Source organism: Chiloscyllium punctatum, chromosome 37 (genome assembly GCF_047496795.1).
Source record: "Chiloscyllium punctatum isolate Juve2018m chromosome 37, sChiPun1.3, whole genome shotgun sequence".
Lineage (NCBI taxonomy): Eukaryota > Metazoa > Chordata > Chondrichthyes > Orectolobiformes > Hemiscylliidae > Chiloscyllium > Chiloscyllium punctatum.
In genome coordinates, this window is record NC_092775.1 from 6,488,001 (window position 1) to 6,515,372 (window position 27,372).

The window sequence follows — 27,372 nt, forward strand, 5'->3', positions numbered from 1 at the left end:
CTTTCACAATCACAGCACATCCCAGAGCAGTTTCATAGTCAGTGAAATGCTTTTCAACTGCAGTCATTTTTGGAAAGTAGAGAGTAGTTGACATTCCTCATCAGGCACCTGGCATTGACTTTAAGCAGAAAGATTGCCTCTATGTTTTGAATTTTCTTCATTCCCTGTTGGAACTGATCTTTCCTGGGACACTGGTTAAATCCAATGTCAGTAGAAGAATCATATTATTTAATTCATTGCCATGGAAGGCTGTGGCAGCCAGGCCATTGAGATAGGTAGGTTCTTGAGTATCAAGGAGATCAAGGGTTATGAGGAGAAAGTGGGAGAGTTGGGCTGAGAAACATATCAGCCATGATTGAATGGCAGACCAGACTGGATAGGCTGAATAGCCTAATGTCTTATGGTGTTATTTGCTTCACGTTTTACTAAAAGCTGTTTGTGGAAGAAACTCCTTAAAAGTAGAGGCGCAGGTAGATAGAATAGTGAAGAAGGCATTTGGTATGCTTTCCTTTATTGGTCAGAGTATTGAGTACAGGAGTTGGGAGGTCATGTTGCAGCTGTACAGGACATTGGTTAGGCTACTGTTGGAATATTGCATGCAATTCTGGTCTCCTTCCTATCAGAAAGATGTTGTGAAACTTGAAGGGGTTCAGAAAAGATTTACAAGGATGTTGCCAGGGTTGGAGGATTTGAGCTATAGGGAGAAGCTGAACAGGCTGGGGCTGTTTTCCCTGGAGCATCGGAGGTTGAGAGGTGACCTTATAGAGGTTTACAAAATTATGAGGGGCATGGATAGGGTAAATAGACAAAGTCTTTTCCCTGGGGTCAGGGAGTCCAGAACTAGAGGGCATAGGTTTAGGGTGAGAGGGGAAAGATATAAAAGAGACCTAAGGGACAATGTTTTCACACAGAAGGTGGTACGTGTATGGAATGAGCTGCCAGAGGAAGTGGTGGAGGCTGGTACAATTACAACATTTAAAAGGCATTGGATGGATATATGGAGAGGAAGGGTTTGGAGGGATATGGGCCGGGTGCTGGCAGGTGGGACTACATTGGGTTAGGATATCTGGTTGGGGACCGAAGGGTCTGTTTCTATGCTGTACATCTCTATAATTCTATGGCTCTAAGAATGCTGGAAGAAAATTCAATACTAACTTTCAAAAAGGGATTTGATAAATATAGGAAAGGACTGGTCTTCAGTTGAGTGAAGCCTAAAGTACAGGAGTGTCATTCTAATGATACACCATTTCCACATTAGAGTAGATTAGATTAGATTACTTACAGTGTGGAAACAGGCCCTTCGGCCCAACAAGTCCACACCGCCCCACCGAAGCGCAACTCACCCATACCCCTACATCTACCCCTTACCTACACTACGGGCTATTTAGCACGGTCAATTCACCTGACCTGCACATCTTTGGACTGTGGGAGGAAACCGGAGCACCCGGAGGAAACCCACGCAGACACGGGGAGAACGTGCAAACTCCACACAGTCAGTCGCCACATCTCCAAGACAGAACCATGTTCAACTGTGGAAGATATGGTGAGAAATCCTGGAAGTTTCAATGACAACCTACATTTCTATAATCTTGCAAAGCTTCTTAAAACAGGGTGAGATCAGACAAAATCTGACTCTGGGCCAGATGAAGGTAGAAAAAAGATGTTCTAAGGAGTGTCTTATTTGAAGACAGAGAAATGTAGAGGTGGAGAAGTTTTAAGAGGGATTTTAAGGTGTTAGGCTGGCAAGAGATGAGTGATGGATCAGAGGCAAGATTTGAAGCAGAACAGAGGAAGAGGATATCGGGATAAGGATGGGCAAAGAAGTTTGAAGGAATTTGAACACAAATTTAAAATCAAGCTGTTGCTACACCGGGAACCAGTACAGATTACTAAGGAAGGGGAAATCTGGACTGTCTCCCTGGAAGGCTATTGATATTGGCCTACTGAAACACTCAAGGCAGAGATAGATAGATTTTGGTTGGATGAGGGATGTGCTGATTTGCGATCAGAAGTGATTGGGTGGTGAATCCAGACCAAAAGCCTAATGTAGCTCAACAAGCATGAAGCTGATGGGGGAAGGGGACTCATGCTGACTTTGAATAGCAGATTGTTGAAGAGAAGTGTGAGTGTGAGGAACTAACATACCTGTGCTTCAACATCAGTGAGCTTGCGGGTTTGTTCAGCTGTCTGGCTCAGGAGGTGTGTGCCAATTTCCAACATGGTCACTGTGTGATTCTGCACAGCACTCTGCTGCATCTGAGACATCTCAGACCTGATGTTATCCTGGATGTAGCCTTCAAGCTGTGAGAGAATTAAAAAGGGAGAATTGGAATCATTATTTAAAGAGCTTCCAGTAATTACAGTGTGCTGTGAGTCAGTAGATAGCACTGCTGTCTGTGAGTGTGCTGGCTGTTGGTTCAAGCACCACTCTAATGATTTATCAATATGGTAAGACCATAAGGTAAAGGAACAGCAATAGGCCATTCAGCCCCTTGGGTCATTTGATCATGGCTGATGTGTTTCTCAACACCAATCTTTTGCCTTCTCTCCATAACCTTTCCACTTATGCCAATAATAGACAATAGACAATAGGTGCAGGAGTAGGCCATTCAGCCCTTCGAGCCTGCACCGCCATTCAATATGATCATGGCTGATCATTCCTAATCAGTATCCTCTTCCTGCCTTATCTCCATAACCTTTGATTCCACTATCTTTGAGAGCTCTATCCAACTCTTTCTTAAATGAATCTAGAGACTGGGCCTCCACTGCCCTCTGGGGCAGAGCATTCCATACAGCCACCACACTCTGGGTGAAGAAGTTTCTCCTCATCTCTGTCCTAAATGGTCTATGAATCAGGAACTCACCTATCTCTGTCCTAAATGCACTTGGCCACCACAGCCCTCTGCAGCAATGAGTTCCACAGACTCACTACCCTTTCGATGAAGAAATTCCTGTTCAACTTAGTTCTAAACAGGGCGTCCATTCACTCTGAGGCTGTGCCCCCGGGTCCTAGTCTCTCCTGCCAGTGGAAGCATCTCCTCCATGTCTCCTCTATATGTTTCAATCAGAGCCTCCCACATCCTTCTAAACTCCACCCGGTACAGACCCAGGGTCCTCAATTGTTGCTTATGCCTTTCATCCCCAGGACTGTTCTTATATAATTCCTCTAGACCCCGTCCAAGGCTAGCACATCCTTCCTTAGATACGGGGCCCAAAAGTGACCACACTATTACAAATGTGGTCTGACCAGTACCTTACACAGCCTCAGCAGTACATCTCTACACGTTGTATTCTAGCCCTCTTGTAATGAATGCGAATGTTGCATTTGCCTTTCAAATTGAACCTAAATGCTAACCTTAAGAGAATTTTGAATTATGATTCCTTTTCCCATTTATAATCTAAGCGTCTATTCTTCTAAGTAAAGTGCATAAATTCCCACATTCCCACACTGTATTCTGTCTGCCACTTTATTGCCCACTCTCTCAGCCTGGCCAAGTCCTTCTGCAGCCTCCCCACTACCTCAGCACTACCTGTCCCTCCACTTATCTTTCTGGCATCTGCAAACATAGCAACAATGCCCTTGGTTCCTTCGTCTACATGGTTAATGTATTATGTGAATAGCTGTGGTCCCAACACTGAACCCCATGGAACTCCACTCGTCTAACTTGTTTGTTCCTTCTTCAAAGAATTCTAACAGATTCTAACCTGAGCTCCCCCTGATCAAGCCAAGCTAACTAATCTAGACAGAGAGTTTTTGATGGGACTGCACTGACGTTTGGATAAGAAATTAAATCAAGGCCCTGCTTGCTCCTCAGGTTGATAATCTGTGATCATAACACAACATAAATAGCTCAAGGTGCTTCACAGTACATAACATCATCAAATTTGGACAATGAGCCCATAAGCAGCTACTGGAACAGAAGATCCAAAATGAGGTCAACGAGATAGGTTTTACAGAGTTTACTAAAGAAGGTGGGAGAGAGATTGTAAGGCCGAGAGGTTTAGAGAGGGAATTCCAGAATGGGATAGATCTTATTGTGACAAGAGGAAGAGCAGGGAAACCTTTTTCGGTGTCCTGAGCAGTGTTTACCTTTTAACAATCATCACTAAAACAGATGTTTAGCCATTATCACATTGTTGATTGTGGGAGCTTGCTTTGTGTAAATTGGCAGCCATTTCCCTTACATTACAACAGTGATTTCATTAAGTGTGACCAAGAAAAGGTGTTATATAAATACACGTCTTGTTTTCTATATATTGTGATCTAATATGTAATTGTCATTTGTGAAATCTTTTTGTGCATAATATGTTTTCTATGCTTCTAATAGCTCAACATTTTGAAACTGCTTTAAGATGTCCTGAAATATAAGACAGTATAAATCTAGGAGTTAATTTTTAAGGCCCTTTAATTGATGTGAAGGGTATCTCTTCAAGCAGCCCTTGTATGTTTTAGCCTTGGAGTCTGTGTTTAAACATTTAGGTAGCTCACAAGAGAACTCAAGGGTAACTTGTGTTTTTGTGAAGTGATATTGACTGAGTGTTAAGAGACACAGCAAAGCAGAGACAGGAAGTCATAGGATTAAGCCACATGGGGAAAGCAGCCAAGGTTCAACAGAATAGGAACTTTAGAGTTAAATAGTTTAATTATTTAATGTATTGACAGCACAAAGCACAATTAGAATTCGGAACTTAAATCTAAATGTTGACAAAACTGAAGTCCTAGAGTTCCCTCAAGCCAATATTTAACAGATTCAAATAAATAATTTGAGAGCAGCGTTGTTGCCAAGAAAATTAATTAACGTCTCTTTCAAAATAATGAACAAAAACCCATATTCAGTATATATGCCAAGTTTATAAATGTATGTGATTTTCTGCAGGCTGATGTAATTAATCGGAAGAATTTTTCAGTGCGAAACGTAAATATTTTCCAATGCCCAGTTTCTTTTTGATTGGAAGAACGTAACTTTAATTTGGATAACAGCGAATGAAAGGACGAATCCCCTTTTAGAAACTCAATGAAACCACTCACAGTCACTGTGATCTCAGGCTACTGAGGTTTCGCTGTTATGAAGCAAGGCGTTCAGGTGGGTCAGTTACCGTAGCAAACAATGTCAATGCAATCTCTGGTATTCTAACATACACCGAGAAAAGAATCATACTTAGGCCAGACTATCTTGAGTTCCCATTTCCGAAGGTTGTTGGTCAGATTTAATGAAATGGAGGAGCTGGTGTTGGACTGGGGTGGACAAAGAAAAAAAAAAATCACACATCACCAGATTATAGTCCAACTGGTTTATTTGGAAGCACTAGCTTTTGGACCTCTGATCCTTCATCGGGTAGCTGAAAGCTACTGTTTCCAAACAAATCTGTTGGACTATAACCTGGTGATGTGTTTTTTAGGTTTGATGAATTCACTCCACAAACTTGTACTTGAAAACATTTGAACAGAGAGGATGGAGGAATCAAAGGTGGGGAGTTGTGTAATTTGGCTACAGTGGCTGGCATGCCCAGTTTGCCAGTTCACCCTCAGCTCCATCCTGAGCCATTCCTTGGAGGTTGGTTAGGGAATGGAATAGTGATCTGTGTTCACATGCCAGCCAACAGTTCAAGGCCAAGAACCCAACTAGAATTTTCGATTAAATCTGTAGAATCCTCACAACACAGGAACACAGTGATGGCTTCCGAGGCGTAGATAGGAGTCGTGGCGATTAAATGGAGGGTAGTAGCTGTCGTTCCATGATAGCTTGAGGGCTTCCCTATTTACCAGGCTCCAGCCACAGCCAGACACCAACCTTCCCTCTACAATTATGGCTCAGCAGATTCAGTCAATTTTTATTTCAGATTTTCTAAAGTTTCCAAGAGTGCACCGGAAAAGTTGCCTTCCCTCTCCCTCCCTTACCCAGGGTGGCAGGCTGCAGCACCTTCCTATTGGCCCTCTAGCTTCGAAATCTCACCTGCCATGCCCCACAATTTGATTGTGAATACAGTGTTTCACCATTTTAAGTCCCATGGTAGGACATAGAACAGAGCGTTACAGCGCAGTACAGGCCCTTCGGCCCTTGATGTTGCACCAATTTATAAAAATAATCTGATGTCCATCTAAGTGACACCATTCCATTATTATCCACATGTATGCCCAATGCCCATTTAAATACCTTTACTGTCGATGAGTCTACTACTGTTGCAGGCAGGCCATTCCACGCCCCTACTACACTCTGAGTAAAGAAACTACCGCCAATATCGGTCCTAAATCTATCACCCCTCAATTTAAAGTTATGTCCCTTTGTGTTAACCTTCACCATCTGAGGAAAAAGGCTCTCCCTGTCCAGCCTATCTAATCCTCCGATTGTCTTATACGTCTTGATGAAGTCACGTCTCAACTTTCTTCTCTCCAACAAAAACCGCCTCAGTCCCTTCAGCCTTTCCTCGTATGACCTTCCCTCCATACCAGGCAACATCCGAATAAATTTCCTCTGAATCCTTTCCAAAGCTTCCACATCCTTCCTGTAATGCGGTGACCAGAACTGTACGCAATACTCCAGGTGCGGCCACACCAGTGTCTTGTGCAGCTGAAGCATGACCTCCTGGCTCCGAAACTCAACCCCCCTCCCAATAAACGCCAACACACCATATGTCTTATCAATGTGGGTGGGAACTTTCAGGTATTTATGCACCTTGACACCAAGATCTCTCTGTTCATCTACACTGCCAAGAATTTTACCATTAGCCCAGTACTGTGCATTCCTGTTACTTCTTCTGAAGTGAACTACCTCACACTTTTCTGCATTAAACTCCATTTGCCTCTTCTCAGCTCAACTCTGCAGCTTATCTATGTCCCTCTGTAACCCACAACATTCTTCGGCACTATCCACAACTCTATCTACCTTAGTGTCATCTGAAAATTTACTAACCCATCCTTCTAAGCCCACCTCCAGGTCAGTTATAAAAATGACAAACAGCAGTGGCCTCAAAACAGATCCTTGCAGCACACCACTGGTAACCGAACTCCCGGATGAACATTTTCCATCAACCACCATCCTCTGTCTTCAGCTAGCCAATTTCTGATCTAAACCACTAAATCACTGTATTTTGTGCAATACCCTACAGTGTGGAACCTTATCAAATGCCATTCAGAAGTCCATATACACTACCTTTATCCACCCTGTTTTGTCACCTTCTCAAAGAACTCAATAAGATTAGTGAGGCAGGACCTACCCTAACAAAACCATGTTGACTATCCCTAATCAAATTATTCCTTTCCAGATGATTATAAATCCTACCTCTTATAACTTTTCCAAGACCTTACCCGCAACCGAAGTAAGGCTGACTGGCCTATAATTACCAGGATTGTCGCGACTCCCCTTCTGAAACAAGGGAACAACATTTGCTATCCTTCAGTCCTCTGGCACCACTCCTGTCGACAATGATGACATAAAGTTTAAAGCTAAAGGCTCTGCAATCTCCTCCCTGGCTTCCCAGAGAATCTGAGGATAAATCCCATCCAGCCCATGGGGTCTGATCTATTTACAGATCTTCCAAAATTGCTAAAACCTCCTCTTTGTCAAGTGCAATCCCAACTAATCTTGTAGCCTGTATGTCCGTATTCTCACTAACATTGCCCTTTTCCAATGTGAATGCTGATGAAAAGTATTCAATAAGCACTTCCCCTATGTCCTCAGATTCCATACACAACTTCCCACTACTGTCTTTGATTGGCCCTAATCTTACTCCAGACATTCTTTTATTCCTGCTATACCTATGGAAGGCCTCAGGGTTTTCCTTGACCCTATCCACCAACAACTTCGCATGTCCCTTCCTGACTCTTCTTAGCCCTTTCTTTAGATCTTTTCTGGCTAACTTATAACTCTCAAGCCCCCTAACTGAGCCTTCATGCCTCATCCTCACATAAGCCTTCTTCTTTCTCTTGACAAGAGCTTCAACTTCTTTAGTAAACCATGGCTCCCTCTCTCGACAAGTACCTCCCTGCCTGATAGGTATATACTTATCAAGGACCCATAGTAACTGTTCCTTAAATAAGCTCCACATTTCAAGTGTGTCCATCCCCTGTAGTTTCCTTCACCATCCTATGCATCCTAAATCAAGTCTAATGGCATCATAATTGCCTTTCCCCCAGTTATACCTCCTTCCCTGTGGTTTATTCTTGTCCATACCCACTGCTATTGTAAACATAACTGAATTATGGTCACTATCGCCAAAGTGCTCACCTACCTCCAAATCTAACACCTAGTTGGGTTCAGTACCAAATCCAATATGGAATCACCCCTTGTTGGCCTGTCTACATACTGTGTCAGAAAACCCTCCTGCACATACTGAACAAAAACTGCCCATCTAACCTACTTGAACTATAGTATTGCCAGTCAAAATTGGGAAAGTTAAAGCCTCCATTACAACTACCCTGTCACTCTTGCTCCTATCGCGAATCATCTTTGCAATCCTTTCTTCTACATCTCTGGAACAATTCGGAGGCCAATAGAAAACTCCCAACAGGGTTATCTCTCCTTTCCTGTTTCTAACCTCAGCCCAAATTATCTCAGTGGATGAGTCCTCAAACGTTATCTCAGCTGCTGTAATACTGTCCTTAATTAACAATGCTACACTCCCCCCGCACCCCCTTTTACCACCTTCTCTGTTTTTACTGAAACATCTAAATCCCAGAATCTGCAACAATCATTCCTGTCCCTGCTCTAGCCATGTCTTTGAAATAGTCACAGCATCAAAATCCCAGGTATCAACCGATGCTGCAGGTTCACCCACCTTATTCCGGATGCTCCTGGCATTGAAGTACACACATTTCAAACCAACATCCTGATTGCCGGTGCCCTCTCGCAACCTTGAAAACCTATCCCTGACCTCATTACCCTCAACCTCCTGGACATAGAACTACAATTCAGGTTCTTATCCCCCTGCAGCAGTAGTTTAAACCTCCCCAAAGGGCATTAGCAAAATTACCCCACCAGGATAGCAGTACCCCCTGGTTCAGGTGAAGACCACCCTGTTTGTAGAGGTCCCACCTTCCTCAGAAAGAGCCCCAATTATCCAGGAATTCAAAACTGGCTCACCTGCATCATCCCTGCAGCCACGTGTTCAGCTCCACACTCTCCCTGTTCCTCACTTCACTAGCACGTGGAACCGGCAACAAACCAGAGATAACAACTCTGTTTGTTCTACCTCTTAGGCTTCCATCCTAGCTCTCTGGATTTCTGCCTTAGATCCCCACCTTTCTTCCTATATGTCTTTAGTGCCTATGTGGACCATGACTTGGGGCTGCACCCCCTCCCCCTCAAGGATCTCGAAAATATAATCAGAGACAGCATAAACCCTGGCACCTGTGAGGCAACACACCAATCGTGAGTCTTTCTCAATTCCACAAAACCTCCTATCTGTCTCCCTAACTATGGAGTCCCCAACGACTAAAGCTCTGCTCCTCTTCCCCCTTCCCCTCTGAGCAACAGGGACAGACTCTGCACCAAAGACCTGGGCCACATTGCTTACACCTGGTAATTCCCCCCTCCCCAACAGTATCTAAAACAGTATACTTGTTGTTGAGGGGAACCACCACAGGACATCCCTGCACTGCCTGCCGGTTCCCTTTCCTACCTTGACGGTAGCCCATCTACCTTCTTCATGTACCTGAGGTGTGACTACCTCCCTCTAACTCCTCTCAATAACCCCCTCTGCCTCCCGAATGATCTGAAGTTAATCCAGCTCCAGCTCCAGCTCCTGTTCCCTCACGCGGTTCTCAAGGAGCCGGTGTTGGGTGCACTTCGCCCAGAGGAAATCAGCAGGGACACGAGAGGTGATCCTTACCTCCCACATTCTGCAGGAGGAACATTCAACTGCCATAACCTCCATTCCCACTAATCTAAATTCCCAAATATGAAAAAATGAAATATGAAAGAAAACAATTATCACCTTATCAACCGACGCATAGAACTACTTTTTCGGTTAGCGGAAGAGGATGGGTGGGAGATACTACCCGAGTAGTGTTTCGGGTAAAGCAACCAACCAAATATTTAATGTCATGATCTCTCTGACTGCCTCCAGGAACTGAACAACACCTGACCATGTTGGCATTGGAAGGTGAGTTCACAAGATAACCCTAATAACCCATTACATGGAAGTCAGACAGTCAGGACGGGAGACTGTTCAGCTTGGCCATCCTGCAGCCCACTGCAATTTGTTGGTCCATAATAGTGGACCCATCCAATGGCAGTCTCTGGCCCAAGCCTTAAGACCAAGGCCAGGAGGAAAGACCAATAGAATATGTGGGTTAATAACAGCCTGTGCTCACTAATCAAGTGTTATGTCTCACTGAGGTAATGCATTGGAAGTCAAACCTCACTATTCCCAGAGTTACCACAAACGTGGGATAAAGTGAGGACTGCAGGTGCTGGAGATCAGAGTCGAGATTGGGATGCTAGAAAAGCACAGCAGGACAGGCAGCATCCGGGGAGCAGGGGAATCGATGTTTCGGGCAAGAGTACTTCATCAGGAACCACCACAAAAGTAGAAACTTTTGAAAAATACGTAAAATTCCACAAGTTAGCTGCCAGGTTGCAGGCTGGATTTCTGTACTTGGTATAAATGACGGTATTACAAATAATTAGATTCCAGTGACAGATCTGTAATCATGAATCATTAATATATAACTCCAAGAATTAATTTTTAAAAATTGTTTCAAAAAATAGTTTTGGAGTCACTTGTAGGCCAGACCAGGTAGGGATGGCAGTTTCCTTCCCAAAAGGACATGAGCGAACCGGTTAGATTTTTGATAATGGATTCATGGCCATCATGAGGCTTTTAATTCCAGATTTTTATTGAATTCAAATTCCCACCATCTATCCCAAAGCATTACCGGGGCCTCTGAATTAAAAACCCAACGATAATGCTTCTCCAGAGTTTAAAACGCTAAACACTTTTAAACTCCCCGTTACACCAACACAGAGGCAGACACAGAGAGGGGAAAATAGACTCAAGGATGGAAAAAAAACTGGGAAAGCATTTCAGTGGTCTTCATTCGCAATCTGTGTTGAGTTGGTTGTGACTGATCAGAAGGTTGCTTCCCAAATACATCTAGTGATCTGCAAAAGCCATGCAGTGGCTGGATCATTTACTAAATACAGAACTTATCAATTCAAAATCTCAGATTACTGCAACTGATAAAGGAAAGCTAACTCACCTTCTACTCCTGATCACAATGGAATAGCCTTTGGCGAGGAGGGAAGGTGCTCTAACCCAACAAGGGTAAAATATTCGCTAACTTACTGTGACTAACATAATGAAGAAGTGACTCCTCCTGTATGGATGGTATTTGTTCCCCTACGCATGACACACTACTCCATTAGGGTTGCATTGAGGTTAAATAGTAATATTGTACTAGTGAGGAGCACTAGGATAGGAGGGGGATATTTCGTTATTTACTCTTCTCCTCTGCTGAATTACAACAAAGTGCTGGTCTGCACACATTTACCCAGCAAAACTCCATATTCCTTGTGAACCTGTGGCTTTGCTGTTATCTTATCAGTTAGCTTTAATATCATTCCCTCAACCATGAGCACACAGTGACTACTGCCTGCACAATCTATCAGATGCTCTGCAGTAACTGACCAAGGCTCCTCAGACAGCACCTTCCAAAACCTGCATAACTACCATCTAGAAGGACAAGGGCAGCAGATACATGAGAACACCACTCCCTGCACGTTCCCCTCCAAGCCACCCACCATCCTGACTTGGAAATATATCACCATTCCTTCACTGTCACTGGGACAAAATCCTGGAACACCCTTCTGAATGGCCCTGTGAGTGGGCCTGTACCCCAAGGACTGCTGTGGTTCATGAGAGAGTTCACCACCATGTGGAGATGAAAGAATGGGTGAAAGTTGTGCTGTGATGCAGTGCCTCTCTATTTGTTCAGGAATCTCTTTCTAGCCCATCCATACCTGTTACATTGTCAGCTGATTGCAGGATCTGCCAATGAATATTCAACCTCAGTGCATAATTATACCTGTCTCCCATATCTGCCGCCTGAACTTTAGCTGTATTGAGTGTGAGGTGTCCCCCAGTACAAAAACTAAAGTGGTACTCACTTCTGGTTCTATACGGAGCCCATGTCCCTGTTTTATTTATTCCTTCATGGAATCTAGATAACACTGGCTGGACCAGAACTTATTGTTCATTTGTTATTATTCTTAAGAAGGTGATACTGAGCTGCATCCTTCTGAACTAGTTGTAATCACAATGCCCTCATGGAGGGAGTTCTGGGATTTTGTTCCAGCGACAGTAAAGGAACGGTGATATATTTCTAAGTCAGGATGATGAGTGACTCGGAGGAGAACATGCGAGAGGTTGTGTTCCCGTGTATCTGCTGCCCTTGTCCTTCTAGGTGGAAGTGGTCATGGATTTCAAAAGTGATGACTAGGGACCTTTGGGTGAATTTCTGTATCTTGTAGATAGTACACACTGCTGCTACTGACTGCCCTGGATGGAGGGAGTGGATGTTTGTGGGTGTGGTGCCAATCAAGTGGCTGCTTTGTCCTGGTTAGTGTCGAGCTTCTTGAGTGTTGTTGGAGCTGCATCCATCCAGGCAAGTGAGGTTTATTCCATCACATTTCTGACTTGCGCCTTGTAGATGGTGGACAGGCTTTGAGGAGTCAGGAGGTGAGTTACTCGCTGCAGTATTCCTAACCTCTGACTTGCTCTCATAGCCGTTGCATTTATATGGCCAGTCCAGTTGAGTTTCTGGTCAATAGTAACCACCAGGATATTGATAGTGGGGGTATTCAATGATGGTAACACTATTAAATTCTACTCAGTTTTTCTGTTTATTCTATCATCTCAATGAATGACTTCCATCTCTAGGAGTCACTGCCATGTGAAGACCTCAGAGCTCCACACAGCAGCAAATAAAATGGCAGAATATTGCTTATCATAAACTTTATTACCAAGTTAAAGAATAAACTACTGCTGGTAGCCAGATCCCTTCTGTTGGATAGCATTGAGTTTTGTTTTTTTTATAGGTATTTTCATTGAAGAGCCCAAAAGCAGGGATATTGGATCCAAGCTTATCTCCGTACCCAAGATCTCTGTCAAGGCATTCGCTACTCTATCCCAATACCTACGGATCTTATGGCATGTTCATAAACAATGCGTGAGAGTGCCAACTTCTATTTTACATTTAGGACACATTGGGGATGCTCCTGGCTTGAATTTTCCGAGTTGTTCAGGTGTCATATGAGCCCTATGGAGTATCTTTAATTGGAAAGCCTGAGTTCTATTACAAATAGAGATCTTTCTGGCATTTTCCCAGATGTCCTCCCACATTTCTAAGGAGATTTCTAACCCTAATTCTTGATTCCAGGTTTTAAATAATCGTTCCATGTCCTTAGATACCTTATTATATAATGAGGGCCCCATCAGCCATAGCACTATCCTTTTCCAATTTTTAGGGATTAATTATCTGTGTGGTCTTCTTTTGTATATAGTCCATTATAGAATGGAGTAGACAAATTCAAGTATTTTATAAAACCAAAGGTAAAAGTGACTAACACCCCCCACCCCGCCCACCACACCAACACCTGGGTGGATTTAGCAAACACAGTACAAAATAGAAATATATAAAATTATAAAATACAGTCCCAGCGAGTATTAGGCAACTAAGTAAAATGAGGAAAGAGAAAAACCCCGCTCTAAAAAAAAGGGCAAAACATAACAAGCCCACCTCACCCACAAATCGAGTAAGTCGCATGAACTATAAAAAAGAAACCAAAGTGAGAATAAAGAACAAGCAGGCCCCACCCCCAGGGAAAGATGACTGGAAGAAGGATGAAAAAAATTTAAAAAGGGGTAAACAAAGGGGGGGGGCAAAATAAAGTCATTATCCATATGGTTCGAGTCCCACAGTCTATTTAAGAGAGTCCAGGAATTCTTTTGCTTTTTCCGATGACCCGAAGTTATAAACAGATCCTCCATGGCTGAAGCACAGCGCTGCCAGATAACGCTTGGAGTACTGAATATTTAGGTCTCTCAGGCACTTCTTCGCCTCATTGAATGTCCTCCTCATGCAGACCATGGATGGAGAGAAGTCCTGAAATAACATTATTCTGGAACCCTTGTGTATCATGGCCTGGAGATCCTTCCCAGGAATCTGAAGGCTTCAAGGAGCATTTGGTTTTCTTTATAGCATTGGAGTCAGATTAGAACCGGGCGGGGCTGCCGGTCCGACCCGGGCCAGCGTATAGCAACCCAGTGGGCCCACTCCACCCTCAACCAGCCCAGTCCCGATTCCAACTTCAGTAACTGTGGGAGACATCGCTCCAGAAAGTCTACAAGCTGGCCTTCCTCTACCCGTTCAGGAAGGCCCAGCAACCGAATATTTTTTCGACAGCCCCAATTGTAGAGGTCGTCAATGTGCTCCCCCAGGGTCCGGATTCGCTGCTCGGGAACCCGTACCTGGCCCACGGATGACTCGGCGGCAGTCTCCGAGACCGCAGCCCGTTGCTCCGCCCCTCCGACATGCTGCTCGAGTTTTCCGATTTCTCGGTCATGCTTCTGCAGCATGACCGAGACCGTCTCCCACCTGGATCTGGACTCCTCAATAAAGGCATCGATCTTCTCTTGAAATTTGGCCATCCCGGAGAGCAGGCTCGCGTCGCCAGGTAAGTCCCCCGAAACGTTGCGGACATCTCCGCTGCTGTGGGACAGGGTGGGGGTGGGGTCCCTGCCTGTTGTGAGCTGCAGGAGTTTTTGCCCTTAGTCATTTAAAGAACAACACCAAACTATTAACGTTTGATGTAAAATGACTGACTACGCTGAACAAAAGCTATCTTAAATGATTTAAAGGGTGAGTGAAGGCGGGTGCCCCACTTTGCCCGAGTCTTAGGCAGAGCACGACAGACTCAGACTTGCTGGGTCGCCGCCATCTTGAATCTCCGGAGTTTTGTTTTTAAGCATCAAGAGGTTGTGATGAAACACTTACAGATTGTCCAGTAGATTGATATTCTTATTTTAACTGGAACAAGATGGTAGATAAGATTTGAACCAAACCATTTTTGCTTTTTCCTAAATTAATCATAATGACTCCTTTGAAGCATGATTTGTGTAATAACAGAAAGAAAGGCAATTATGGGACAATCTAGTAAACTAGCAAATGTAGTCTGACAGGAAGTCAACAAGCTGCCAAACAATAAATAGTCTGAACTGCTTTGTAAAGTGCGAAGGAAATGTTGTGTGAAACAACACACATTGTGGAACAACATAGAATCTGGAGCACTGAAACAGGCCATTCAGCCCATCTGAACTATGTTGGTTGCTCTGTTTGTAGAGAGATGATTATGTCACTGGGCTGATAATCCCGAAACCCAATGTTCTACAGGCAAGAGTTCAAATTCCACAACGGCAACTGGTGGAATCTGAACTGAATTAAACCCAGAAGGCGAAACCAAAGATGGTCTCAGTTATGGCAAACATGAAACCATTGATTGATAGGAACTTCCATCTGGTTCAGATCTTTCTCTGAAGGAGGTCTGCAGTCCTTCCCTAGTCTGATCTCCACATGATTCCAAAACCACTTAACTGCCCCTTTGTAATGGATCGGCAAACCTCTGAAGTCAAAGGCAATTGGGAGTCTTGTTCAGCAGGCGGTGAAAGACGACATTTTGTTTTTCTCATTTTTAAAGCAGAAGTATTTCACTTCTTGACTAGTATGGGGATGAAGATGGTCATACTTAAACAGGAATGTGGAGTTAAGGTTACAGTCAGATCAGCTTCAAACCAGGCTTGAGGGGCTGAGTGGCCTACTCCTGTTGCTTATTTGGATGTTTGTTAGTCCTATTCACCTTAGGCACACCCTGCAGTAATGAGTTTCACACTTTAACCACTCCAGAATATAATATTTGTTTTTGATGAGCTCAATAAAACCAGATTGTGGTGGTGCGGAGAACATATGATGTCACCACAAGTGACTGATTAATTTTCATTTCTCCATTGTTAGCTTTGCAGATCATAGAATCATGAAATCCCTACAGTGTGGAAGTAGGCCTTTTGGCCGATCGAGTCCACACCAACACTCCAAAGAGGATCCCACTGAGACCCAACACCCCCGCCAAACCCCTGTAATTCTGCATTTCTGATGGCTAATCAACCCAGCCAGCACATCCTGGACACTATGGGGCAATTTAGCATGGCCAATCCACCTACCCTGAGCATATTTGGACTGTAGACCTGCTGGTTCACAGCCTTCCAGAGAGTGCTGAGTAAGTAGTAGATCTGATTCACGAAGATGGAGATATGAATGACTACCAACTAGTTGCAGAAGTGCTTCAGAGAGCTAGCACAGATTTGATGGGCTGAAATTCCTCCTTCTGTCTGAAGAATTCAAAATTACTAAATTATGAAAACAATGGGGAGTAAAATGCAACAAAGGAAGTTGCATTGAGCATTTTGCTTGCTGTGCACAGGGATATTCTGATTGTCTCCATTTAACGGAATCTCATTTTCCAATGGTCCAGAATTGCGATGACCAGTGTCTATCAGGTAGGCGTGAGTCACAAGTCAGACCATGCAGAAATCCTGATCCCTGACTCAGTAGGATTTCGTGAGAAATTGAAATTTCTTCAGGGTAATTACTTTGAATCTGTAACCCTCTCAGGAATTACTTGACTGTCGGCGATTTTGGAGTGGTTTGACTCATTCAGAGTCATAGAGTTATGGAGATGTACAGAAGGAAACAGACCCTTCAGTCCAACCCGTCCATGCCGACCAGATATCCCAACCTTGTCTAGTCCCACCTGCCAGCGCCCGGCCCATATCCCTCCAAACCCTTCCTATTCATATACCCATTCCAGATGCCTTTTAAATATTGTAATTGTACTAGCCTCCACCACCTCCTCAAGCAGCTCATTCCATACAGCTACCACCCCCTGTGTGAAAATATTTCCTCTTAGGTCTCTTTTATATCTTTCCCCTCTCACCCTAAACTTATGCTCTCTAGTTCTGGACTCCCTGACCCCAGGGAAAAGACTTTGTCTGTTTATCCTATCCATGCCCCTCATAATTTTGTAAACCTCTATGAGGTCACCCCTCAACCTCCGAGGCTCCAGGAAAACAGCCCCAGTCTATTCAACCTCTCCCTGTAGTTCAAATCCTCCAACCCTGACAAAATCCTTGCAAATCACTTCTGAACTATTTCAAGTTTCATAACATCTTTCCGATAGGAAGGAGACCAGAATTGCATGCAATATTCCAAAGTGGCCCAACCAGTGTCCTGTACAGCCGCAACATGACCTCCCAACTCCTGTACTCAATACTCTGACCAATAAAGGAAAGCATATCAAACGGCTTCTTCACTATCCTATCTACCTGCAACTCCACTTTCAAGGAACTATGAACCTGCACTCCAAGGTCTCATTGTTCACCAACACTCCCTAGGACCTTACCATAAAATAAGATTTGCTAAGATTTGCTTTCCCAAAATGCAGCACCTCACATTTATCGGAATTAAACTCCATCTGCCACTTCTCAGCCCATTGGTCCATCTAATCAAGATCCCATTGTAATCTGAGGTAACTCAGCACCGATCCTTGTGGCACTCCATTGGTCACAGACCTCCAGTCTGAAAAACAACCCTCCACCACCACCCTCTGTCATCTACTTTGAGCCAGTTCTGTATCCAAGTGGCTAGTTTTCCCTGTATTCCATGAGATCTAACCTTGCTAACCAGTCTCCCATGGGGAACCTTGTCAAATGCTTTACTGAACTTAGGATCAATAATTACTCAGGAAACATTATCAGATTAAAAACCTGCTCTAACACCTGGGGAAATATTGAACTGACTCATCGTTGATCCCCCAATGACTCCTCCCTGATCCCTGGCATTTTCTGACTATTCGCACCTGCCAACCCCCAATCCAACACTGACCCCTGACCTTGATCACTGACCCTTGACCTTGATCTAACTCAAGCATTCATCCACTCACTTCCTCAACCAATTGGCACCTTACCCTCATACACACCTGTTACCCTAACCCCTCACCCACCTGCCACTTTAAACACAAACCAACCTGGCACCCTAGCCCCCAAATCCCCTCAGCCCCCTCCTCCACCACTGCCACCTCCACAATTACATTACATACTCTCTGTACTTGCCTCTACACTGCAGCTACCAATGTGGCTGCACAACATTTAACCCTCAGAACATGGCACACTCACTGATGAAAAAGGGGGACATGGTTTCCATTGCAATGACTCTGCTACAAGCATTCCCGGACTGGTCCCTGGAAGAGCATGTTCCTGTTTAGGAGATTCCTGGGTTGAACTGGTCAAAAGGTAAGTGCATAGCCTTGAATCCAACCCAGGCTGGGAAAGAGGGCTCCTGTCCCTGACTGGGACGTCTGGGTCATTACAGACACGAGAGGACCAGCACTACAACTTTACTTGTAATCTACTGATTTAGTTTGTTTCTATTACTTCAATGGCTTCATTATTACCTATCCCTAATTGCCCTTCCGAAGGTGATAGTGAGTTGCCTTCTTGATCCTCTAAGGCTAATTTCTTGCAGATACCCCAACAATGGTGTTAGGGAGGGAGTGACTTAGCCACAGTGACATAATGACAGCATAGCTCCATATCAGGGTGGTCATTTTATTGTAATCATGCTTCTCATTTTAGTGACTTGGGAAGTGGCTTGACATCATTAATGCTGAGAGGATGTTTCCCCTCATTGGAGAGTCTAGAACCGGAGCGTATAGTCCCAGAATTAAAGGACACCAATTTAAGATTGAGATGAGGAAGAATTTCTTCTCTCAGAGAGTTGAGAGTCTTTGCAATCCCTTGTCATAGAGATCTGGGGGGGGGGGGGAGAGGGGGGGTGCAGAGTCTTTGTATATATTTAAGGCTGAGACAAAGAGATTCTTAATCAGTCAAGGAATCAAGGTTTATGGGGAAAGGCTAGGAAAGTGGACGTGAGGAATATCAGGTCATCGATTGGCGGAATAGGCTTGAAGGGCCGAATGGTCCATGCTGTGCCTATTTCTTCTGGTCTTACAGCAATCAATGTGCCGGCACCTTGACATCTTGATTCAGCATTGACTGTTACAGACAGACAAAAATATAATATACAGGCAGGATGTGCTTGAGGGGCAAAAGATTTTCAATTGAAAGAGGGTAGATTAACCTTCCTTCAGTACAGGAACTGGAGGGTATCAGGCTAGGTGATGGGTTTCTGGTTAGGGAACAGTTTATGTATTTGATAATAATTATACTTTCTTCTGGGTAGTTAAGGATGGGCAACAAATGGTGCATTGTCAGGCACTGCCTATGTTTCATGAAAGATATTAAAAAGTTGAAATTGGCCTGACTGAAGATATACTATCTATTGCTCTAAGCCGTTTCAGCTGTGGGAGAGTCAGGACAGTGTCACAGAAATCTGGAAACAAATTGTATCCTAAAATAGACAGTTTTATACATCGGGTCTGTCAGGATGATACAAATTCCCTCTGTTAAGCCAAGACAGCTCCAATCCAAATTGAGATGAATGATGGCAGTCTATATATTCCTTTTCCCTCCCCCTCACCATGTCTCAAACAGAATCACCGCTTGAACAGCTGGCCAGGATTCCCCAGGTTGCAGAACCCACAGCTGAGCGGGACACATGCTCAGGATGAGGTGGTTACAGAATTAAGGAGGTGCAATGCCTTCACAGAATTCGGAACCAAGAGTGAAACATCCGAACATGGAATGGGGATGTCAGAGATCACAGGGGTGAATGGTGAACAGAATTTGGTGCAAGTGTAGAAGGAGCTCGGGTTTCTGAGATTGTATGATGAGTGCCTAGCCCAGGGAATGTCGGAACAATCACATTTAGAGATTTTTAAAAAGGCATTGGATGATAGAACAGAGAAAGAGGCCATTCAGCCCACTGTGCCTTTGCCAGCCTTGTGAATGAACAGTTCAATCAACCTGATTCATCTCCTACCAGTTTGAATTTTGGGGGCATGCTGTGGGCGTGCTGTAAATTGGATGATTAAAGAGGTTGAGAGAGAATGTTCTCAGCAATTTGATTGGATATAAATGCATCGGATGTGTTCACTGACTGCTTTGCAGCGAATGGATTGCTGAAAACATTAAAATTACCACTAATTATTGATTAAACAAAGGACCAAGGCTAATTGGCATTGACTGAACTCTATAAGAAAAGTATTTTTTGTTGAGCTATGTGATCTACTGTCACAGCAGAATTGAAACCATAGTCAATTGATGAGCAGCAAAGCTTTCTTTCCACATTATATTGAAGATAATGACGATGATGATGATGATGGTGATGATAGTGATGATAGTGATGATGGAGCTGGGACATTAACTTCAGAAACTTGCTCTGCAAAGCCACTGAGTTGGCAAGCCAGCAGCTACATTGTGATAAACAGAGTGAGTGCTGGAGAAACTCAGCCGTCTAGTAGCATCTGTGGAGAGAGAGAAACAGACTTAATATTTCAAGTCCGATACGAATCTGATGTTCCGAAGAAGGCATTATCTCTGTTTTTCTGTCTGTCCACAGATGCTGGCAGATCTGCTGAGTTTCTCCAGCATTCTCTGTATTTGTTTCAGATTTCCAGCATCTGCAGCATTTTGCGTTTAACTATGTTGTGACATTTGACAAAGGGGAAATAAATGAACGATGTTGACAGCTCATTTGTTTGCAGAAAGGGACAACAAAGTGTGCAATGCTTTTTAATTCTGTAAAATAAATGTAACCATAATAGCCAGTCTCCACCATTTAAAATGACTGGACTGAAAACACCCAACAATGGTGGTTTAATGTATGAAGATTAATCGGTAGTTTGTTGGTTATACCGTCTTCAGTGATCTGTTCATTTTGACAGAATTTCACGGCTGCACATGGTCAAGGCACCCTGATGAGTCAATATCCTCAGAGTATGCTGGAGAAACTCTTGTTTCAGATTTCCAGCACCAACAGTATCTTACTTTTGTTTGAGTAAATAACCTCTTGTTAATTTTCAATTGCCATGAGACCAGAAAAGCCCTCCTAATCCTTACAATGGTTTGTATCAAATCTGCAGTTTAAATAAATTAAACCACAACTCGGAGTGGAGCAGGAAACAATTATGTACAAAAGGGTCACTGCAAAGTCACAGTCTTGTGATACAGGAGAATGCAGGGAACCATGTTAACCCATTAAAGCCAATTGTCAATCATGTTTCCACAAGCTGGAGAGTAGATTGCATGTGCCCTGGCCAAGGTAGCTCAATGTTGGAAATGGCTTTGTCTGAAAACCACACGGACCCAGTGAAGGTGGGGTGATGTTGGCTGGGACGAGTCTCTGAGTAGAGTAGTGTGTTCAAGAACTTGCATAGATGAAGGTTACAAACCAGTTTCATAATGAGTCAGTACACACATGGTGGGCTGAATGATTTCCTTCTGCACCACAATAGTTCTGTGATTCTGTGTATTATGCAAACACTGAGCAGACAAGTGATTGTTTATTAACTGCCCCTTTTATTAATAGACAAATTTCAAATAACTTTTAAGGCAGAAATTCTTCAAGAGAAACTGAACTAATTTGCAAGTTAGGTTTGACTGAACAAAATGATAGTTTCTAAGGAACTGAATTCAAACTCATTTTTGTTCTAGACCCTGGGGATTAAGACATTTAAAGACAAAAGACCCCTCAGACAAAAATTGGTCATCAATTTGGTGAGGCAGCTATTGTGTCAATTCTTCTGAAACCTCTGCCTGCCCTCATCAATCTTGACAATGTTATCACCTGTGGGAGGGGTGATAATTCTGTGCACAGAAAGATGCCCACAAACAGATGAATGGTGCATTTTATAAAAAAACGACTGTTACTTGGGTTGGTGGTGAGGAAGAATGTTGAGACATTAGCTTTGGGGACCATGGGATCTTTCACAAACCAACGGACTCAGTCTGGGGTGTCCTTTGAAGGTACTTGACAATGCAAGAGCAAAAAGAATCTAAAAAGTGACCTCCAGTTAAAGAACTGTCAATATTTTGGTCTTTTGATCAGAGTTAGAAAGCTACAAAGATCTCCTCCACAGGATAAAGTGGAGGATGGCAGAAAAAGGGGTAAGATGTAGTTGGATGATAAATGCCACTGATCAGTTATAAAGTCATGGAGTCATAGAGCTGTACAGCACGGAAACAGATCCTTTGATCCAACACGCCCATGCTGACCAGATATCATAAATTAATTTAGTCTCATTTGCTAACATTTGGCCCATATTCCTTGAGATACTTCCTCTCCATGTACCCATCCAAATGCCTTTTAAATGTTGTAATTGTACCAGCCTCCGCCACTTCCTCTGGCAACTCTTTCCATACACGCTCCACCCTCTGTGTGAAAAGGTTGCCCCTTAGGTCCCTTTTAAATTTTCCCCCTGCAACCTTAAACCTGTGCCCTCTAGTTTTGGACTCCCCTATACTGGGGAAAAGACCTTGTCAATTCACCCTCTCCAAGCCCCTCATGATTTTATAAACCTCTATAAGGTCACCCCTCAACTTCTGATGCTCCCGAGAAAACAGCCCCAGCCTGTTCAGCCTCTCCCTGTAGCTCAAATCCTCCAACCCTGGCAACATCCTTGTAAATCTTTTCTGAACCCTTTCAAGTTTCACAACATCCTTCCTATAAGAGGGAGACCAGAATTACATGCAATATTCTGGCCTAATTAATGTCCTGTACAGCTGTAACATGACCTCCTAACTCCTCTAATCAATGCACTGACCAAGAAAGACAAGTGTACCAAATGCCTTCTTCATTATCCTATCTATCTGCGACTCTACTTTCAAGGAACTATGTACCTGCACTCCAAGATCTCTTTGTTGAGCAACACTGCCGGGAACATAAGTATGGAATGAGCTGCCAGAGGATGTGGTGGAGGCTGGTACAATTGCAATATTTAAAAGGCATCTGGATGGGTATATGAATAGGAAGGGTTCGGAGGAATATGGGCCAGGTGCTGGCAGGTGGGACTAGATTGGGTTGGGATATCTGGTTGGAATGAACGAGTTGGACCAAAGTGTCTGTTTCTGTGCTGTACATCTCTATGACTCTATGAGTCTATAGGTCCTGCCCTGATTTGCTTTTCCAAAATGCAACACCTCACATTTATCTAAATGAAACTCCATCTGCCACTCCTTGGCCTATCAGATTAAAGTCCCATTATACTCTAAGGTAACCTTCTTCACTGTCCACTACATCTCCAATTTTGGTGTCATCTGCAAACTTACTAACCATTCCTCCTATTTTCACATCCAAATCATTTATATACATGACAAAAAACAGTGGACCCAGCACCAAAATCAAAAATTGCAGGAAATCACAGCAAGTCTGGCAGCATCCATGGAGAGAAAGCAAGCTAATGTTTTGAATCTAGATTATTCTTCCTCAGAGCTGATATGAAGTGTGGAGGGGACAGGATTTATGCAATAGTTCCGGGTGTGTGGAGTACTGTGGGAGAAAAGATATTGCTAGTGCAGATTAAGTGACCGGAATATGAGAATGGTAGAACAATGGTGTGTCTAACTGTCAGATTGGAAACAACATACAATCCCATTGGAGTAGGTGACGGACATTGGACATGGTGATGGACAATGTAATAAGTAAAGCTAAAAGAAAGGGAAGGAATGGGAGTGGGTTCACAATTGGAAGTGGGAGCCTTGCTGCACCCCGCTGATCACAGGCCTCCAGTCTGAAAAACGGCCATCCACCACTGCCCTCTGACGCCTACCTTCAAGCCAATTTTGTATCCAAATGGCCAGCTCGCCCTGGTGAGACCTAACCTTGCTAACCAGTCTACCATGTGGAACCGTGTCAAACGCCTTGCTGAAGTCCATATAGAAATCGTCCACCGTTCTGGCCTCATCAATCTTCTTTGTCACTTCTTCAAAGAACTCAGTCAAGTTAGTGGGACACAATTTCCCACGCACAAAGCCATATTGACTAACTCTATTCAGTCCTTGCCTTTCCAAATACATGTAAATCCTGTTAACCAGGTGCAACACAGTGAAAGGATGAGATGAATTTCAGAAGATGAGAGGATGGTGGAAGGTAGACCTCCTTCGCTAGCACCTCCCAGCCCATCTCCTCTATCAACTCGAAGGACAAGGGAAGCAAATTCCTGGGAACACCACCATCTGCAAGTTGCCTTCAGTGCCACTTTCTATCCTACCTTGGAACTATATTGCTGTTCTTTTACAGTCACGGGGTCAAAACCCTGGAACTCTCTCCCTATTGACCTTTGGGGATGGGCAATAAATGCTGGTCTAGCCAGCAATGCCCACATCCCATGAACAAATATAAAAGCAATTGCTGTTGTTTGTATAGAGGGATCACTGACTCCTAATCCCTGTCGTAAAGCTGAATAAAGAACAAAAGGAAAAGAAAAAACTGAATCCTGATGATGTCAGTGGTTATTAGTTAATAAAAGTGTCGCAGTTTCTTATTGCTCGAGTCACCTCTCTTTCTGGCAGATAATCTGATGAGAAATAGCTTGCCTTGCTTTCTCACCAAAATGAATGGCTGAATCTTCAGAGTTAACAGCTCACATGACAAGGAGATCAGATAGAGAGCGCCTCACCCTGGACAGAGAGTGTCTCACCCCTACAGAGAGCCAGGGTTTGGCGTGGGCCCCTGGGTGGAGTGGGTAATCATTCAATATTTACATTGTGAATATACACACTATTTTTAAAAATAAGCAGAGGCCTGATAATGATTAGTGGGGGAGGCAATGGCCTAGCGATATTATCACTGGGCTATTAATCCAGAAACTCAACTAGTACTCTGGGAACCTAGGTTCAAATCCCATCATGCAGACAGTGGAATTTGAATTCAGTAAAAATCCAGGTCTAATGACGACCATGAAATTGTGGTCAATTGTCAGGAAAGACCCCTCTGGTTGATTAATGTCCTTTAGGGAAGGAAATCTGCCGTCCTTACTTGGTGTGGCCTATATATGACTCTAGGCCTGCAAGAATGTGGTTGATTCTTAACTGCTCTCTGGGCAGTCAGGGATGGGTAATAAATATTGGCCTAAGTAGAGATGCTCACATCCCATAAATGAATAAAAAAAACTCCATGGATTGCACTCTTTATAATGCTCAGAGAAAGTGAGGACTGCAGATGCTGGAGATCAGAGTCAAAAGTGTGGTGCTGGAAAAGCGCAGCATCTGAGGAGCAGGAGAATTGATGTTTCAAACATAAATTCTGAAGAGCTTATGCTCGAAATGTTAACTTTCTTGTTCCCCGGATGCTGCCTGACCAGCTGTGCTTTTCCAGCACCACACTTTTTGACTCTTTATAACGCACTAAGCTATAGCACATGATGCCTGTCATTGTGTGTTGGGTTAATCTGTTTCACTGACAGTTATCTACACATTATTTTGGCTCTTCCATAAATGACATATCCCTCTCACTGACGGGATCTGATTAGAATGCACTTTCTCATGGCTCAATCTTGTTTGCACAAACTCAGACTGGAAGGGGGTGAAAGGTCAAAGCACAACGTGAGGGCCCAGATAACTTGGCTCAAGCCTTACTCGGCCAACATCAATGACGTTGCATCCTTAGTCCTTTCTGGCTGGCTATGTATGATTAATGATGGTGATTTATTTTGTGATTTATGCTGTGGAATGAGCTGCCAATTGTTCAACTCCACCGGGAAAAATTTTGTTCAACAGTGGACCCAGCTTCACAGATAGCTCAGTCCCAGAATGAAACAAAACCCAAGGCCCCATTTATAGACTTATCCAAATACTATCAATATTGGAAAACTTAAATAAGAAGCAGAAGATGCTGAACATTTTCAGCTAGTCTGGTAGCCTCTATGGGAAGAGAAATTAAATTTAATGATGAACCTTTTCTTATTCTGTAGATGGTGATGTGCTGCGATGTAGAGGCCTAGAAAAGTGGTTAATTCTGTTTGGACAGTAACTTCACCTTTGGCCACCTATGTCCTGGGTAAATTCCTGGAGAGTTAGCATTTGACAACCCCACTACAACCCCACTAGAGAAAATTTGCTAAGTTAAAAGTGCTATACAAATGCAACTTGGTGGCAGTATCTGTCCTCAGTACCCCTCAATGTGGGGGTGGTACAGTGGCTCAGTGGTTAGCACTGCTTCCTCACAACACCAGGGTCCCAGGTTCGATTCCAGCCCCGGGCATCCGTCTGTGTGGAGTTTGCACATTCTCCACGTGTCTGTGTGGGATTCTTCCGGATGCTCCCGTTTCCTCCCACAATCACAAAAGGTGTGCAGGTCAGGTGAATTGGCTATGTTAAATTGCCCATAGTGTTAGGTACATTAGTCAGAGAGAAATGGGTCTGGGTGGGTTACTCTTTGGAGGGTCGGTGCGGACTTGTTGGGCCAAAGTGCCTGTTTCCACACTATAGGGAATCTCATCATATCTCATATCCATTGTGAGGGAGGATTCTTTTTATAAACATTAGGGCATTTATTGTCAGATTATTTTTTGTGGAAAATCATTCTTCCTGAAGAAAATGATAGAAATAAAAGCTAGCAAGCCTTACCAACTGAGGAGACAGTTTCTCTCCCTTGGCTGCTCCTGTCTCCCCACCAGACTCTACCAATACTCAACAAAGGATACTTTAGCCCAGCGTCAGCCCAGGATGCAGAGGAGTCTCAAGTGGATATTTTGTGCAGGATGCCCTTCGTCAGACAACAGAGACGAAAGCAAATTGTAGACACAGAGTAACTGAGCTGTAAAAGGAAGGTAGATTTATAACGAGAATCCCAGGGATGTGATAGGCTCTGAATATGGAGATAACCTGAGAATATAAAACTCCAAAGGCAAAAAGTTTTTGTAAATAATGAATGAAATTGAATTAGTAAAGAGAGAATCAGGAGACCACACACTGTAGCTAGACAATGTGCAGAAGCAATTAGGAAAGGAAGATGAGATTTATATGGTTAAGCACAGATCCACAGAGAATGCTCAAATAAGATGAAACACAGGTCATGCTAATCTTGGAATCTTGGGTCTCTGAACTGTTGAACGCCTTCATTGAAATAAAACTTTAGGCTCATTGTCCAGTGCTGTGTTAAAGTGTGGCTGTACTGTTGGAGGCAGCATCTACATTTAACTTGACAAGCTAAGGCTGGGCCTGCCTTTTCGGAAAGGCATAAACAATCCCAGAGCAACATTCTGAAGAAGAACAGAGATCTTTCTAGTGGTTCTTGTCAAGATTATTCCCCCAATCTTCATCACTAAAACTGATGATCTAATCATTTCTCTCAGGACTACTGGAGGCAGCTTGCTGTTCACAAAATTTCTTCCTGCATTTCCTGCATTACCACATGACTATACT

The 27,372-nt window shown here is 43.6% G+C and overlaps 1 protein-coding gene across 2 annotated transcripts in view; it reads right to left on the reverse strand.

Moving 5' to 3' along the window:
• angpt4 (angiopoietin 4) overlaps positions 1-27,372 on the reverse strand; it is a 150,161-nt gene that overhangs the window by 88,615 nt on the left and 34,174 nt on the right. The window contains exon 2 of one of the 2 annotated variants that reach the window (XM_072556169.1): positions 2,146-2,301. The exons of the other annotated variant lie outside the window; for it this stretch is intronic. Coding sequence (XP_072412270.1) covers positions 2,146-2,301 — 156 coding nt within the window. The remainder of the gene's footprint in view (positions 1-2,145; positions 2,302-27,372) is intronic. 2 annotated transcript variants of the gene reach the window in all.